We start from the raw sequence: 12,761 nt of genomic DNA, 5'->3' as shown, positions 1-12,761 counted from the left end.
ATACTTTGACCTTTAGTGTGCAATTTATAATTTCTGCAGTGATGATGAAAAATGATACATAAACAGCCTTGCTAATTGCACAATAAAGCTTATTTTAGGACTGTTACGTGGATGAACACAACCAAAAAAAAACTTGATCTTTTTCTCTCTAATGCACACTCATGTAGAATGTAATCTAATTATATTTCTGAATCTTATTTCAAATTCTACAAACCGCTGTAAATTGGAAGAAAAAAAAAACATATATTTTTCTGTGTATTTCTTGATTAAAAAATGTAATTGATTTAACCAGCCAGCCACTCTTGTATTAATCTGTGCTATGATTACCTGGTTTATTGCTTTTAGTATTTGGAGGTGATGATTACTTTATAACTGAACACACAGACAGTGACTCTTATTGTGCAATTAACAAGTCGTTTTCCATTTTAATTAAATGTGTCAGGCGGCTCAGGATTAATCATTTGAACTATGTGCTCAGCATTGCAACAGGCGTAATGGAAGAGGAAAACAAGTAGTTTCTGTTTAGTTTTTTTGTCAGATGCAGATATAGTGTCATATATAGTCATATATTTTATAATAAGAGTGCTTTTAAAATATATATTTTTCTTGTCATCACCTTCTTTCGCCTGGCAGGTTCCAATTGGGTAGAAACAAAAAACCTCTGCCTCACAGAAATCCCCCATCATGCATTGGGTTTGTAAAAAGTGATTGGTGGGCGGGTCAAAGCAGTGGTTAAATCCAGCCCTCTATATTCCTTTATCCACACAAAAAAAATGGTTTAGTCACTCTCTAGAAATAAGCAAATCCCTTTTCAGTGCAACAACAGAAATAACTCCACACCATCACTTACGCTAGATGGGCCTTTTGTTTTCAAGACATTAGGAGTTCAGGCTGGTACAAGCACAAGGCAACTATATAAAGTCAGTGAATACAATGGGGGTCTTTTGTCTCCTGACACTAATGATTTCCCCATCGATTTAGTTTATTTGGGGAGTCTCTGTAGTTCCTCACGCACACGTTTCCATTCCACGTTCATCGACTGGTTCTGCCCTTGTAAAACTTGATTTTAATCAGCCTTTGCTCTCAGAGAAAGTTTCTCATCCCTCTTAAGTGGGTTTAATTCCCTCCTCAGAGCAATAATACAAAAATGAAACTAAATATTGTCCCTTTCTGGCCGAATTCCCAAAGTTTGTTTAAATTATATAAAAAGTTTGGAGAAAATGTTCCCTACATCCAAACCACAAAATATAATTCCTTGAAGTAGTTGAAGTCTAATAGCTTCTTCAAACAAGTTGTGTTATGCTTCTTTTAATTAATAATAATTAATGTCCTGTACTGACCCTGGCAGTGTGTTCCTCAGAGTGTTTTTGTCTTATTTGCACCTCACACCATGTGATTCACCTTTCACACTTTCATCAGCTCATGTGTTTAAAAAACAGTGCATTGAAACTGATGGAGAAATTAAATGCCAGATTGATTCTGTTGTTGTCGAAGCAAATATGTTTTTCCTCTGTCTTTCTTTTCATTTGTAATGTAGATTATATTTGCATTATATTTAAAATGACAGTCACACTAATGAGGATAAATGCCATTGAGATCCAGGGCTTAAGTGCACAGTAGGGGAGATGAGTCTCTCAAAGGTGGAAATGATGGCATTTCATTCCACATTGGGCTCAGGTCTGAGAAATTTGAATTTGGATATAATAGACATCCTGTCGGATATAATAGACATATAATAGATATGAAAATATGCACATGAGTTCACAAACGAGACAAGTTACTTAAGCGATGCTGTGAATTTTACATGTTATTCCAAACACTTATGTATATTTATCAGCCTGTCTGGATGAATATATCTTTATAGATGTGTGTGTGTTATATGACCAAAACACATCTATCTATACACTCATTCACAAATATGAAAATATGAATTACAGATTTTGAATCCCCCTGTAATTCTTCTATTGATCCCATTAGATTATGCTATATTTTTATCATGTGAGAAGGGGAACAGGATATTTAAAAACAGATGTACTTAACAGTCTGCGTTGACTGGAGTAACAGTGACAATTCAACCAAAGCAGAAAAACCTACAATAATCTGTTGCATTTGTAATATGTTTTCTTTGGTTTCATCTGTATGTGAATCTGCCTGCCCAGAGATTCATCATCCATTGAGGAAAAGGAAGTCCAAGGCAGTGCCTTAGCCAACAGTCACCAGAGAATGATACAAGCAAGCGTTGTTCCCAAAGGCTTAACATGGGAGGTCAGATATTAATTCTCTGGCATGATGATGACATCACACTTAGTGAGAACATTCCTTTAAGTGTCTGAGTCATTGTTGAAGGCTTCTCTTTCATTCAGGCCGGGGATCGGCTCAGGTGCCCACAGAGCTCTGCAGAGAACCTCTCGAGTAGAAGAAAGCGTTCAATATCAGTCTTGAAAGGAGTACATTTTTGTAGCCAGCAAAGCATTCTTTTGGTTCACCAGCCACAGTACCTTAAAGACATCTCCTTTCTTCCACTGTGCTTCTGATTTTTTTTTTAGCAATATACTTTGGTTGGATTTCCTGTGAGTCTTGTTCATCTGTTGCTGAGTGATATTTTACTCTGTTGTGGATAGAGGAGGGATCATTTACATTACAGAGAACAGTGAAACACTAGGGGAGGGAATAAAAGAGTGTGCTACAGGAAATTTATGTTTATTTATTTTTTTGCCGACTACAAAACATTGGTGTTGCCTTACTTCCAGAAATCTCCTTTGGGAATGTATATATGTAAGACTATGTAGCATATACAGTCTACCTGCAACACTAAGGTTATGTCTAGTATGAAATGATCTTGCACTCATTTGTTTTAAATTGCTGAGTATTTTTTTAAATGAATTTCAGCTGTCCTTATTTTTCTCATTTTACTTTAAAATAGTACTAATCCCAGTGTACCCAAGTTTAATTTTAATGATGCCTAATATAATTCAGATCTCATTTTTATAAGGAAGGGTAGCAAAAATCACACAGGTTTTAAAAATATTATACAGAAAAATAAACATAAGTCACAGGTGATTCACACAGACAGTTTTTAAAAGAATCCCTTCAGTCTTTGGAGAGATGGAGACGATGAAAGAACTTGGGCATTTCTGAGGAGTGAGGTAAAGTCTGATGAATGATACCCACAAAGCCTATTTCATTTCATGTCTTTAGAGTCTTTGTAATGATTTACTTGCTGGAGAATATTTCCAGACTATGACATTTTTCTCTCATGCATTATGCATTCAATGTTTTTTTTCTCTCTTAATTGCTCCTCTTGTCGCTTTTTCTCGACAAGGTGAAATAACCATCTAAATCTGGAAAGATTGGACCTAATTACGCGGAAAAGCTATATATATATATATATATATATATATATATATATATATATATATATATATATATGTCAATTTTACACTGCCATTTTTGGTTTTCTGTGAAAACCCTATTATGAACACAGCTCTCATTAGTGATTCCAGGTAACACATGTTGTGATTAATACAGACAGTAAAGTGACAAATTTAGGCATGGCCACAAGACCACAATGAAATATGGAAGCTGGGGACCGTTTTATAGAGACATCAGGGCTAGTACAGCAGTGTCTTTCTTTTAATATGGAATTTAAGCCCAATGACTCGCTTGTCTTTAAGTCTGCTAAGGGCTGGTATTTGTTTGTGTCTGTGATCTAAGGCCCTGTTTCTTCCTCACACATGCCTTCCCCCATTGTATTCACCTGTCTGTCAGAAGAATAACATCCCTTATCTTGTCTAGTGAAAGCATGACTGTGCATTACCACCTGCAGTGTTTCTTCGCGCTGCTTTAAAGGTATGAAGTGAATCACAGCTAAAGATCCAAGATCAAGTAGGCCTGGTGACTGACTGTGCGCTGATTTCACTGCTCTCTGGGCAGGGGGTGGGGGGGCATCTTTTGCTCAGCCCTGGGGTTTTAATAATCCACAGACATAAAAACCTCAAAGGATTTCCTTTTTTTCCCCCGTTTCCTTTAATTTGGGGGGAGTGAGTGCTGTGAGATTGACACCAAAGAGGAGGAGAGGGCTTCTCTCCCGCAGAGCGCCTTCGCTACTTCTTACACTTCATAGCTCTGTCAGTGTGTCTCAGACCTAATATTACCCCTTTTATTACTGGAAGCAAGGTTTATTATTAAACTTTCATCTTTGGTTTAATTTGGACGCTCTATTAAAAATCCAACTGGAAGCCACACTGATCAATTAGACAGCCCTCTGAGAGTAAGGTAATATAATATTCCCTGTGTCTGAGACCAGGGAAGTCCTGTCAAGACACCTCCATTTTAAATCCTTTGTTACCTGCGGTAATGGCTTTCATATTATTATTTATTCATGGTTCTTTTAAAAAGATATATTTTCTCTCTTTTTTCTTCTTTACATTCTTGTAAAAACATGTCACTTCAGCACCCCCTGAATTGACAATTTGGGTTGTAGTGGTTTTAAAGCTTATTAAGGAACCTGCAGGATTGTTGTGAAGAAGGGCCAAGTGTTGGCTTTCTCAGCTGTTGAATAAAAATCCTTTTTGCTCAGTGGATAAAAACCTTAATTGCAAGACAAATGAGGTGCCCATGTCTTTATTAAAACACACAGGAAAGGTCTCCCAGCAAGTTAATCTTTTCATGGTAAATAATTTGCAGGCACAGGCTGAACTTTTAAGACCAGAGAGAAAATAACTGCGCTGAGGGTGTTCGTGGAAGAAAATGTCTTCTGTTAGAAGCAGCGAGCGCAGGTCAGGAGGTGGTGCGTGGTTTGCTCTTCAGCAGAGGGTTGGATCACTGATCTAGGATGCACTTTGCTGGGTGTCTGGGGGGGAGATGCACGGCAGAGAAGCGCTCATTTCCATAAAACTCAGACAGGACGAGGCAGGTGACCCACGTGGTGCGGTGGGGAGAGCTTCTGAGCCATTGATTTGTTCATGTATCTGAGCATCCCAGAATTCAGAGAGGGAAAGGGTGCAGGCTCTAGGTCAAAGGTCAAGTCAGGAAGAGAGAGAAAGCGAAATAAAGACAATTAGACGGTAACTGGTCTACTTGATATGGGAAACACCTGGGTAGTTAACAGAAACGGACCAACAAGAGCTGAAGTGTCCAATCTGTATACTCAATTATTTATACACGTATAGTTTTTCATATTTGTTTTTTTCCCAGTTATTTTAAGCCTCTGGTGGAAAAATAAATGTTTATACATATTAACTAAGAATGTTTGCTACTAAATGGTAAGTGTCACACACAGCTTAATGGAGAAAGCAGAGACAAAGAGCCCAAATAAAGGACCCCTATGGTTGGTAAATCTCCATATAGTGCACAGCTTTCTAAGATGGAAGCTGCACATGTCTAGGGGTGATTTTTAATTATTGTATTTTATTTCCCCGATCAAAGGTTCAACAGCTCCCTCTCCCTGATGCCAAAGATAATGAAATACAATAGTCAGTACATTTATTTTTGTGCCCGAACAGCCAAAAATAAAATAAAATAAACATAATAATAAAATAACAGTACTTTTGATCAGGTCAGCTCTGTGAAATTACCCGTGTTTTTTTTTCTTTTTTTTTCTTGCAGCATGCATGTGACTATAGATTTATAAATAGAGAAATTGAAATGTTTTTTTGCAGAACATGATTATCCTAATGAGTCACAACAATACATTAGTATGCATCCACACTTTGCCTAATGTAGTCTTTATGGAAGCAGTTACAGTTACTTGGGCTCATGTATGTATCTATGTATATGTATATGTATATATATATATATATATGTGTGTGTGTATATATATATATGTGTATATATACACTGATCAGCCGTAACATTATGACCACCTGCCTAATATTGTGTAGGTCCCCCTTTTGCCGCCAAAACAGCCCTGACCCGTCGAGGCATGGACTCCACTAGACCTCTGAAGGTGTGCTGTGGTATCTGGCACCAAGACATTAGCAGCAGATCCTTTAAGTCCTGCAAGTTGCGAGGTGGGGCCTCCATGGATCGGACTTGTTTGTCCAGCACATCCCACAGATGCTCGATTGGATTGAGATCTGGGGAATTTGGCGGCCAAGTCAACACCTTGAACTCGTGATTCATCAGACCAGGCCACCTTCTTCCATTGCTCCGTGGTCCAGTTCTGATGCTCACGTGCCCATTGTAGGCACTTTCGACAGTGGACAGGGGTCAGCATGGGCACCCTGACTGGTCTGCGGCTATGCAGGCCTATACGCAACAAACTGCGATGCACTGTGTGTTCTGACACCTTTCATATATATATATGTGTGTGTGTGTGTGTGTATATATATATATGCTATTGATCTCTTCTGGAACTCGTGCAGTGTTTTTTTTCAATTACTAAAGAAGACAGATAACGGGAACCTCAATTATTCAGCTCTCTGGATTATCTGAACTGTCTCCAAAACAGACGGAGGCAAATTCTCTGCCTACAGAGGGTAGATGTTCACATCACATGCAGTTCTCCAGTTTTAAGATTGGATTTTGTCAAGAGCGCAAAAGTGCTTTGCCTAGTTCTGCATGGAAATGAAAATGATTAAAATCCTATTATGGGCAATATGTTATTTACACAGTGAATCAGATAGAAGGAGGAATATATATCATAAATTATCAAAAGACTTTACAAGCCATAATCTTCCATGCCACTTTTGGGGCCTAATATATATAAATAAGTGTTTCCTTGTTGTTTTTCAGTTATTTCCAAGTGTAATCAGAATATACAATAATCCACATTTAACAGTGCAATACGTTTTATATTGCAGGACGAGTCCCTTATTTTAAATCGCTGTGTATTTTTTGTTGTTCTCTTCCAGTTTCTGTGCCTGAAGAATATCCGCACGTTTCTGAAGGTCTGTCATGACAAATTTGGACTACGCAACAGTGAGCTCTTTGACCCCTTTGACCTCTTTGATGTCCGGGATTTTGGGAAGGTAAGAAGCCAAGGTTTTGTGGAAATCACTTTGCCTGTGCTTTGGGTGCAGGGGATGCAATTATTGTCTCAGGCTGACCATGAGTGCCGTACACACTTAATGAGGGCCATTACTTGTTTGAATGCCTTAATTGAGACTTGTCTGCTTGCTTTTATTGACTTATGTAACTGCTATCTGCATATGACACACTACATTGTGGTTTTAAAATAACTAAATATGTAAATATAAATAATATATATATGTGTGTGTATATATGTGTGTGTGCATATATATATATATATATATATATATATATATATATATATATATATATATATATATATATATATATATATATAATTAGTATTATAATTAATACTCATAATAATCTTCCTCAGGCATTTAACCTTAGTGTTGATCTGCAAAATCTTTTGGGAAGAATAGAAGGCTGGTCACATCTTATTTGGCATTTAGTTTGAATGCAGATATTTAAAAAAACAACAACTCCTGAATGGTTCATTGCACAGTTACAGAGGAGGTAATTTGCATTGGCTGCACACAATCAAAAATAACTACTTTGTAGAGTTTGCCTTCAAGGCTGAATTAACCAATATAATGGTCAGAAGTTTTTAAGTGCTTGGCTTTTTGCAGCACATGGAAAATCTAAGTTCGGCATCAGCATTCTGACCAGAAAAGATTTTAATAAATAGAAATCTACTTGTCTGCAGCTTTTAGGATAATATTGTATTGTGTTCCTATGTTCAATTTACCAGGAGTTATTGCATTTCTAGTAGTCCGTGTGGTAGAACATGTGGTATCACATTCCAAGGTTTGTCAAATATACACCAATAACTCAGTCTAATGCACAAGAGCTTTTGACATTTCTGCACAAGAGCTTCATTGGGAATATTATTTACCATCCAGTGTCTTTTGTCAGTCCTCGTTTTATCTCACAAAATGGCTGCAGTTGACTTTCTGCCACTCAGGTATCATATGTCAGACTATTTTTAGCAATGCAAATCAGCTCTGCAATATCAGAAATATTTGTTTATTCCACTGATTTGGTGATCTGCCGTCATGTTTTCTAACAGAATTTTTGGAGATCAAGCGTACGCTTTTTCTGTGACTTCAGCAGCAATGGTATTACAATCCACTGCTGTTTAAATGAATCAGGTAGACCTTGTGTGTCAATTGGTGAATTGCAAATGCAAAGTGCAAAATTTGTGCTGTCATTGATTTTCCATTAAGGTCAAAATATTGCCTTGTATTAAATTTAATTAAAATACACAGCACTCCACTAATGCAGCACAAATTTAATTTTCCAACCTGTCAGTAAATAGAAGATAAATCTAGTGACTTGTCTGAATACTAATATTTAGGACACCAGCAAAGCACTACTAAAATATAAAGATGTGCATGTGCATCACTATTAAAATATGCTTTTAATTACTTGTTAACTAATAACAGTAAAAAGAGCAAGGACTTATAATACATAATTTATAATTCAACTAATAATTGCCTCACCCTTGCCAAACCTAGCTCTCTTTTTATGGCTATGTAGTTGTGCAGTTGATTGAGAGGAGGTAAGTGCACACTGTGATAAAACAATGGCAGTGTTGGGTTTAACTGCCCTTTTTTACACCACTTAAGTGCCTGAGACTGAGGCGTGAACACATGGGAGTGGGGCTGTGCGGTGATAGCTGCTTCCAAACAGACAAATAGACGACGATCATATCATGCTTTCCTTAGAAAGTGCGGTGATATCCCAGCGCATGAATTATTGCAGCTCTTGGTGTGAAGGGAGTTCTTGAAAAATAGCAGATGTTGGCATTAACATTAATCAGCTGGGCCTTGCTCCTCACCCTAGCTGTCAGTAATCTGTGAAGCTGGGATGAAATTTTCATAACGCAGCATCTCGTCCTCTGTGATTATTCACTTTCGGATCCGGTGCGGCAGAAGAAGAGGCACCTGCCATCCCAGGTTGCTATGGCCAGTAATTAGCCCTGCTAAACACTCGTGTGTCCTGGCTCGGGGCCAAGCAGAGCAGGTGACAGAACGGGTCAGTGCACACTGGACTCGGGATCATCCTGCTTCTTTCTATATGCAGAGTCTGGTGTTTCAGAAATGATGGCTCAGGACATAGACACATTCCAAAAAATGGATAGCTTGTGCCTTCCCATTTTATTCCTTTGTTTCTTTATTCATTTGTTCATTGAAATACTTTATTTGTTTTTAGTTAACAATTTTTTCTATTCCCTTAATATCTGAACTACAAGCACTTTCTTCCTATGCAGTTAACTGCTAAATTTTTACACTGACAGCCTGTAAACAGAATCTCTCTCCCTCCCAGACCCTGGGGTTAGCACAGATGCTATGTGGTATACTTTGACAGACTGGAGTTGTTTTAATTTTCTTGACCAGATATTTATCATGTAACATATTTAATGCCAAATATGTAATTTTCCCCTTGGAGGTCCTCATATTCAATTTGTTGTCTTTTATTTTTTTTTCACGTTTTTGTTTGCATACTTACTGACCTTATTTTCTTTGTGTGTCAGAATTGGACTGACATTGCTGCATCTGTACATCAAAGTGTTTGTTCAGCAATGGTGTACTAAAATAAATGTATTGTTACAAATATGCCAACATAATTCTTCATCAATATGCCATTGTATGCACACCAATAATTAAACAATCCGATGTAGATAAGAGCAATGCTATTATTGGAATGGGAACAGAGTAGTACCTTATTATATAATAAAGAATGTACAATGTGTATTACATTTTTGGAGTTTAATATCGCTATTCAAGCATGATGCTACTTGCCAACTTTCACGTGTGCTTTATAGAGATTAAATGGAAATGCAAATACTTTCTCCTTTCCTTCTCTTATATCTCTGTTTACAGCAGAGATAAGAGGCTAATGACAACTTAACTTTGCTGATTTTATGTTTGTTTTAAACCTCCTCTGTTGCCAGCTGGAACAACCATTTTGGCAATAATTATTTCAGATTTTGATATTCTGTGTGTATGTTTGTATATATCAAGTGTAGATACTAGATAGTGTGTGTACACATGTCATTTTGCTTCTAGTTGGATAGGAATGGAACTGTTGATTTACATTTAAGACTTGTTCTGTTATTTTAAACATTATAGTAATCTGTCCAATACCGGTTTCTTAAATCACCTTACGCAGATTAAAAGTTGGTTTTGAATGTGATACTTATTAACGTGATGCAAGTTTACTGGTAGCAGGCAGTACTGATCTCATGAAGTCCATGTCACACATGTGCAATGGGACCTGAAGAGGATAAAGCGTGTGAAACTGTCTCCTCTCGGAGTAGGTGCCGATTGTAACAAAGTGTCTTTGACGAGGCCGACTCTGACACAGGCGCATGCTGAAGCATCCGTCAGAGGAGCTCAATTGCCCTAATCAATGTGGCCCTGCTGCTGCAGCTGGGCTCTGTGCATGCGGGTTGAGGGAAAATGTGCTTCTGAGCACTTGAAATATTGTTACCAACAGACCTCATCACAACAGAAATAAATATAATACGGTCTGTGTCAAGTCTCATGCTTTTTTATAGAAGAACCCGAGCAGTTAATTATGGGTTTTGTGCTGCAGGAGTGGTTAGGAGCAGGTGCTGCCGTTATTAAAACAGATGCTATGGTTTTTCCTTTTTTTTGCATTAAGCTTAGTCACAGGAAGCACACTTCATTGCATTTGCTTAATTATATTAACTGAAAATAGCTTGAAAAGCCTTATATCTGTAACTCTTATCTGTATGTAGGCAGACCACGGTCATTATTTTGGTTTTCCCCAAATGGGCCGACTGCTGTGGTGATCTTTTTGAAGTGGTAGATCGGAGTTGTTATGAAATGCTGTTTCATGAATCAATGGGCAACAGACGGGACAGGAGCAGTGAGAGTCTTCGAGTCAGTCAAAGTGTTAATAGTAGAACTCTCTCTGTGGAGCAGGCTTCCCCTTTCTCACCAGCGCCTCTGTTACGACCTTAATCTTGTTGAATATGTACTATCTGTAGCAAGTGTATGAGGGACAACCTCTCTAGGTTACAAGACAAAACAAAAACATGCACAGACTTCTGCAACTAGCTTATTCTGTCTAACAAGGCCAGGAGAGCAGTCCTGGAAAATTAATTATCTGCTTTTGGCCACATGTTAGTCCTTAGGGAGGGAAATAAGCAAAGGATTCAGTGTCCAGAGACCAGCATTTCTCATGATGTTTATGTAGTGGTGTAATGGTGGTGACTTTCACCACGCAATTACTAGCAACTGACCTGCCCCCCATTCTAATTACTCTTCTTCTTTTAGTAGGCCTACTTCCTGTCATCACCACAGGTAATGGGATATTCTCTTCTTGGATGCTTCTGAAACTGTCATACCCTTTAATTTCTTTCCCCGCCCCCCTCACCCCGATTTTCAATTTGTCAGAAACTATACATGTTTTACCATTAGCTGGCAAGCCCAGATCCATTATTAATTCGGATCGGTTCACTGCGATGTTAATTTAGTTTCCGATTTAATTATTAATCATTGCTTTCTGCCCAGTTTATTCCTCTTTTCTTCCGTGTCAGTCATTAAACATCACTCCGGTATGGCCACGTCTGGGGAGACGGGTAGGTTGGGAGCAGTTGCTGGCCTCCTGCAGCTGCTGTCTCGCTGACTTTTCTAATTAGCCTTTTATACCTTGAAGATGGGTCTGAATCCAGGAGCACCGCAGGCACTGACCAGCTTGTTTACTCTCAATTATACTGTCTGAAGTTTGCCTAACCGATGTATCTTCATTGCTTGAAATAACGAGAGAGTTATGTTTCTCACAGTGCAGAAAACATGAAAGCACGGTAGCCCCAATTTGTATGGTTTACTTAATTTGTTAAGCAGCAGTGAAACAAACCTATTTAAAAATAAAACAATTAAGTAACAGCCAGAAAGCTGTCTTATTAGAACTCCGGAATCAATAGGGTTAGGATGGTGAAAGTCTTTTCCCTGATTTATGTCTTCTCCCTTGTTCTGCTCTTTCTGAGGATGGCTGTGTTTCGAGTGTTACTGGCCCACTGACCGTAATAGTCCACCATTAAGGAAATGTGATTTAATAGATTCAATTAGCCATTGAAATATCCAAGGCTTTTAAGCTTAAACATTTTGTGACTGTTTGGCTTTCAAAATGTTAAGTTGTGAACTTACGCAATAGAACTTACCCACGCAATAAAACACATTTAATATACTAATTTATGGCAGTGGCTGAAGAGGAAACATTCAGGGCTGCAAAACAAAGCAACAACCTAGGACTTTTCCTGATTGTGTACTTTTCCAATATCCAGAGAGACTTGTGATATTGTTCCGCAAAAATGTAAATTTACACTATCAGACCACAACATCTTTCTTAATCATGCAGCATATGATCCAGTACAATGTATAATGATAATATGTTTAGGATCTGTGCCCTAAATGCACACCTGTAGATGCTGTAAAGTTAGCACTTCATTTGTGGTTTCATTAATCCACAGAGAACTCAGGCTGCAATGAAACGGAATTCATGGTATAAGATATTTTTAAGAGACTCTTAATGGACGAAATGCCAGCCAGCTCTAACACTGCCTCTGCTATGTAGGCTTTGCTTGTTATGTTTGCTTTAGAAATGGATATATGTATTTTTTGTCAGCCAGTTATCTTGAACATTTCTGTACAAATGACTTGCATCATCTCTAGTGAGTTTGCTCAGCTGTAGTTTTTACCCTGCCTCCTTCCCCTTCACAGAAACGGCTCACTTTATAATCTTTCAGTCAAACACAG

The 12,761-nt window shown here is 38.0% G+C and overlaps 1 protein-coding gene across 4 annotated transcripts in view; it reads left to right on the top strand.

Annotated features, from left to right (window-relative positions):
• The window catches only part of vav2 (vav 2 guanine nucleotide exchange factor), a 159,524-nt gene that overhangs the window by 34,543 nt on the left and 112,220 nt on the right, over nucleotides 1-12,761 (top strand). For all 4 annotated transcript variants that reach the window (XM_066712971.1, XM_066712972.1, XM_066712973.1 and 1 more), the window contains exon 2: nucleotides 6,855-6,971. In XM_066712971.1, the coding sequence (XP_066569068.1) occupies nucleotides 6,855-6,971 (117 nt within the window). The remainder of the gene's footprint in view (nucleotides 1-6,854; nucleotides 6,972-12,761) is intronic.

The sequence above is a fragment of the Amia ocellicauda genome, chromosome 9 (genome assembly GCF_036373705.1).
Source record: "Amia ocellicauda isolate fAmiCal2 chromosome 9, fAmiCal2.hap1, whole genome shotgun sequence".
In the NCBI taxonomy this organism is placed as follows: Eukaryota; Metazoa; Chordata; class Actinopteri; order Amiiformes; family Amiidae; genus Amia; species Amia ocellicauda.
The sequence above is the reverse complement of the archived record's forward strand: the minus strand, read 5'-3'. Positions and strand labels throughout refer to the sequence as shown.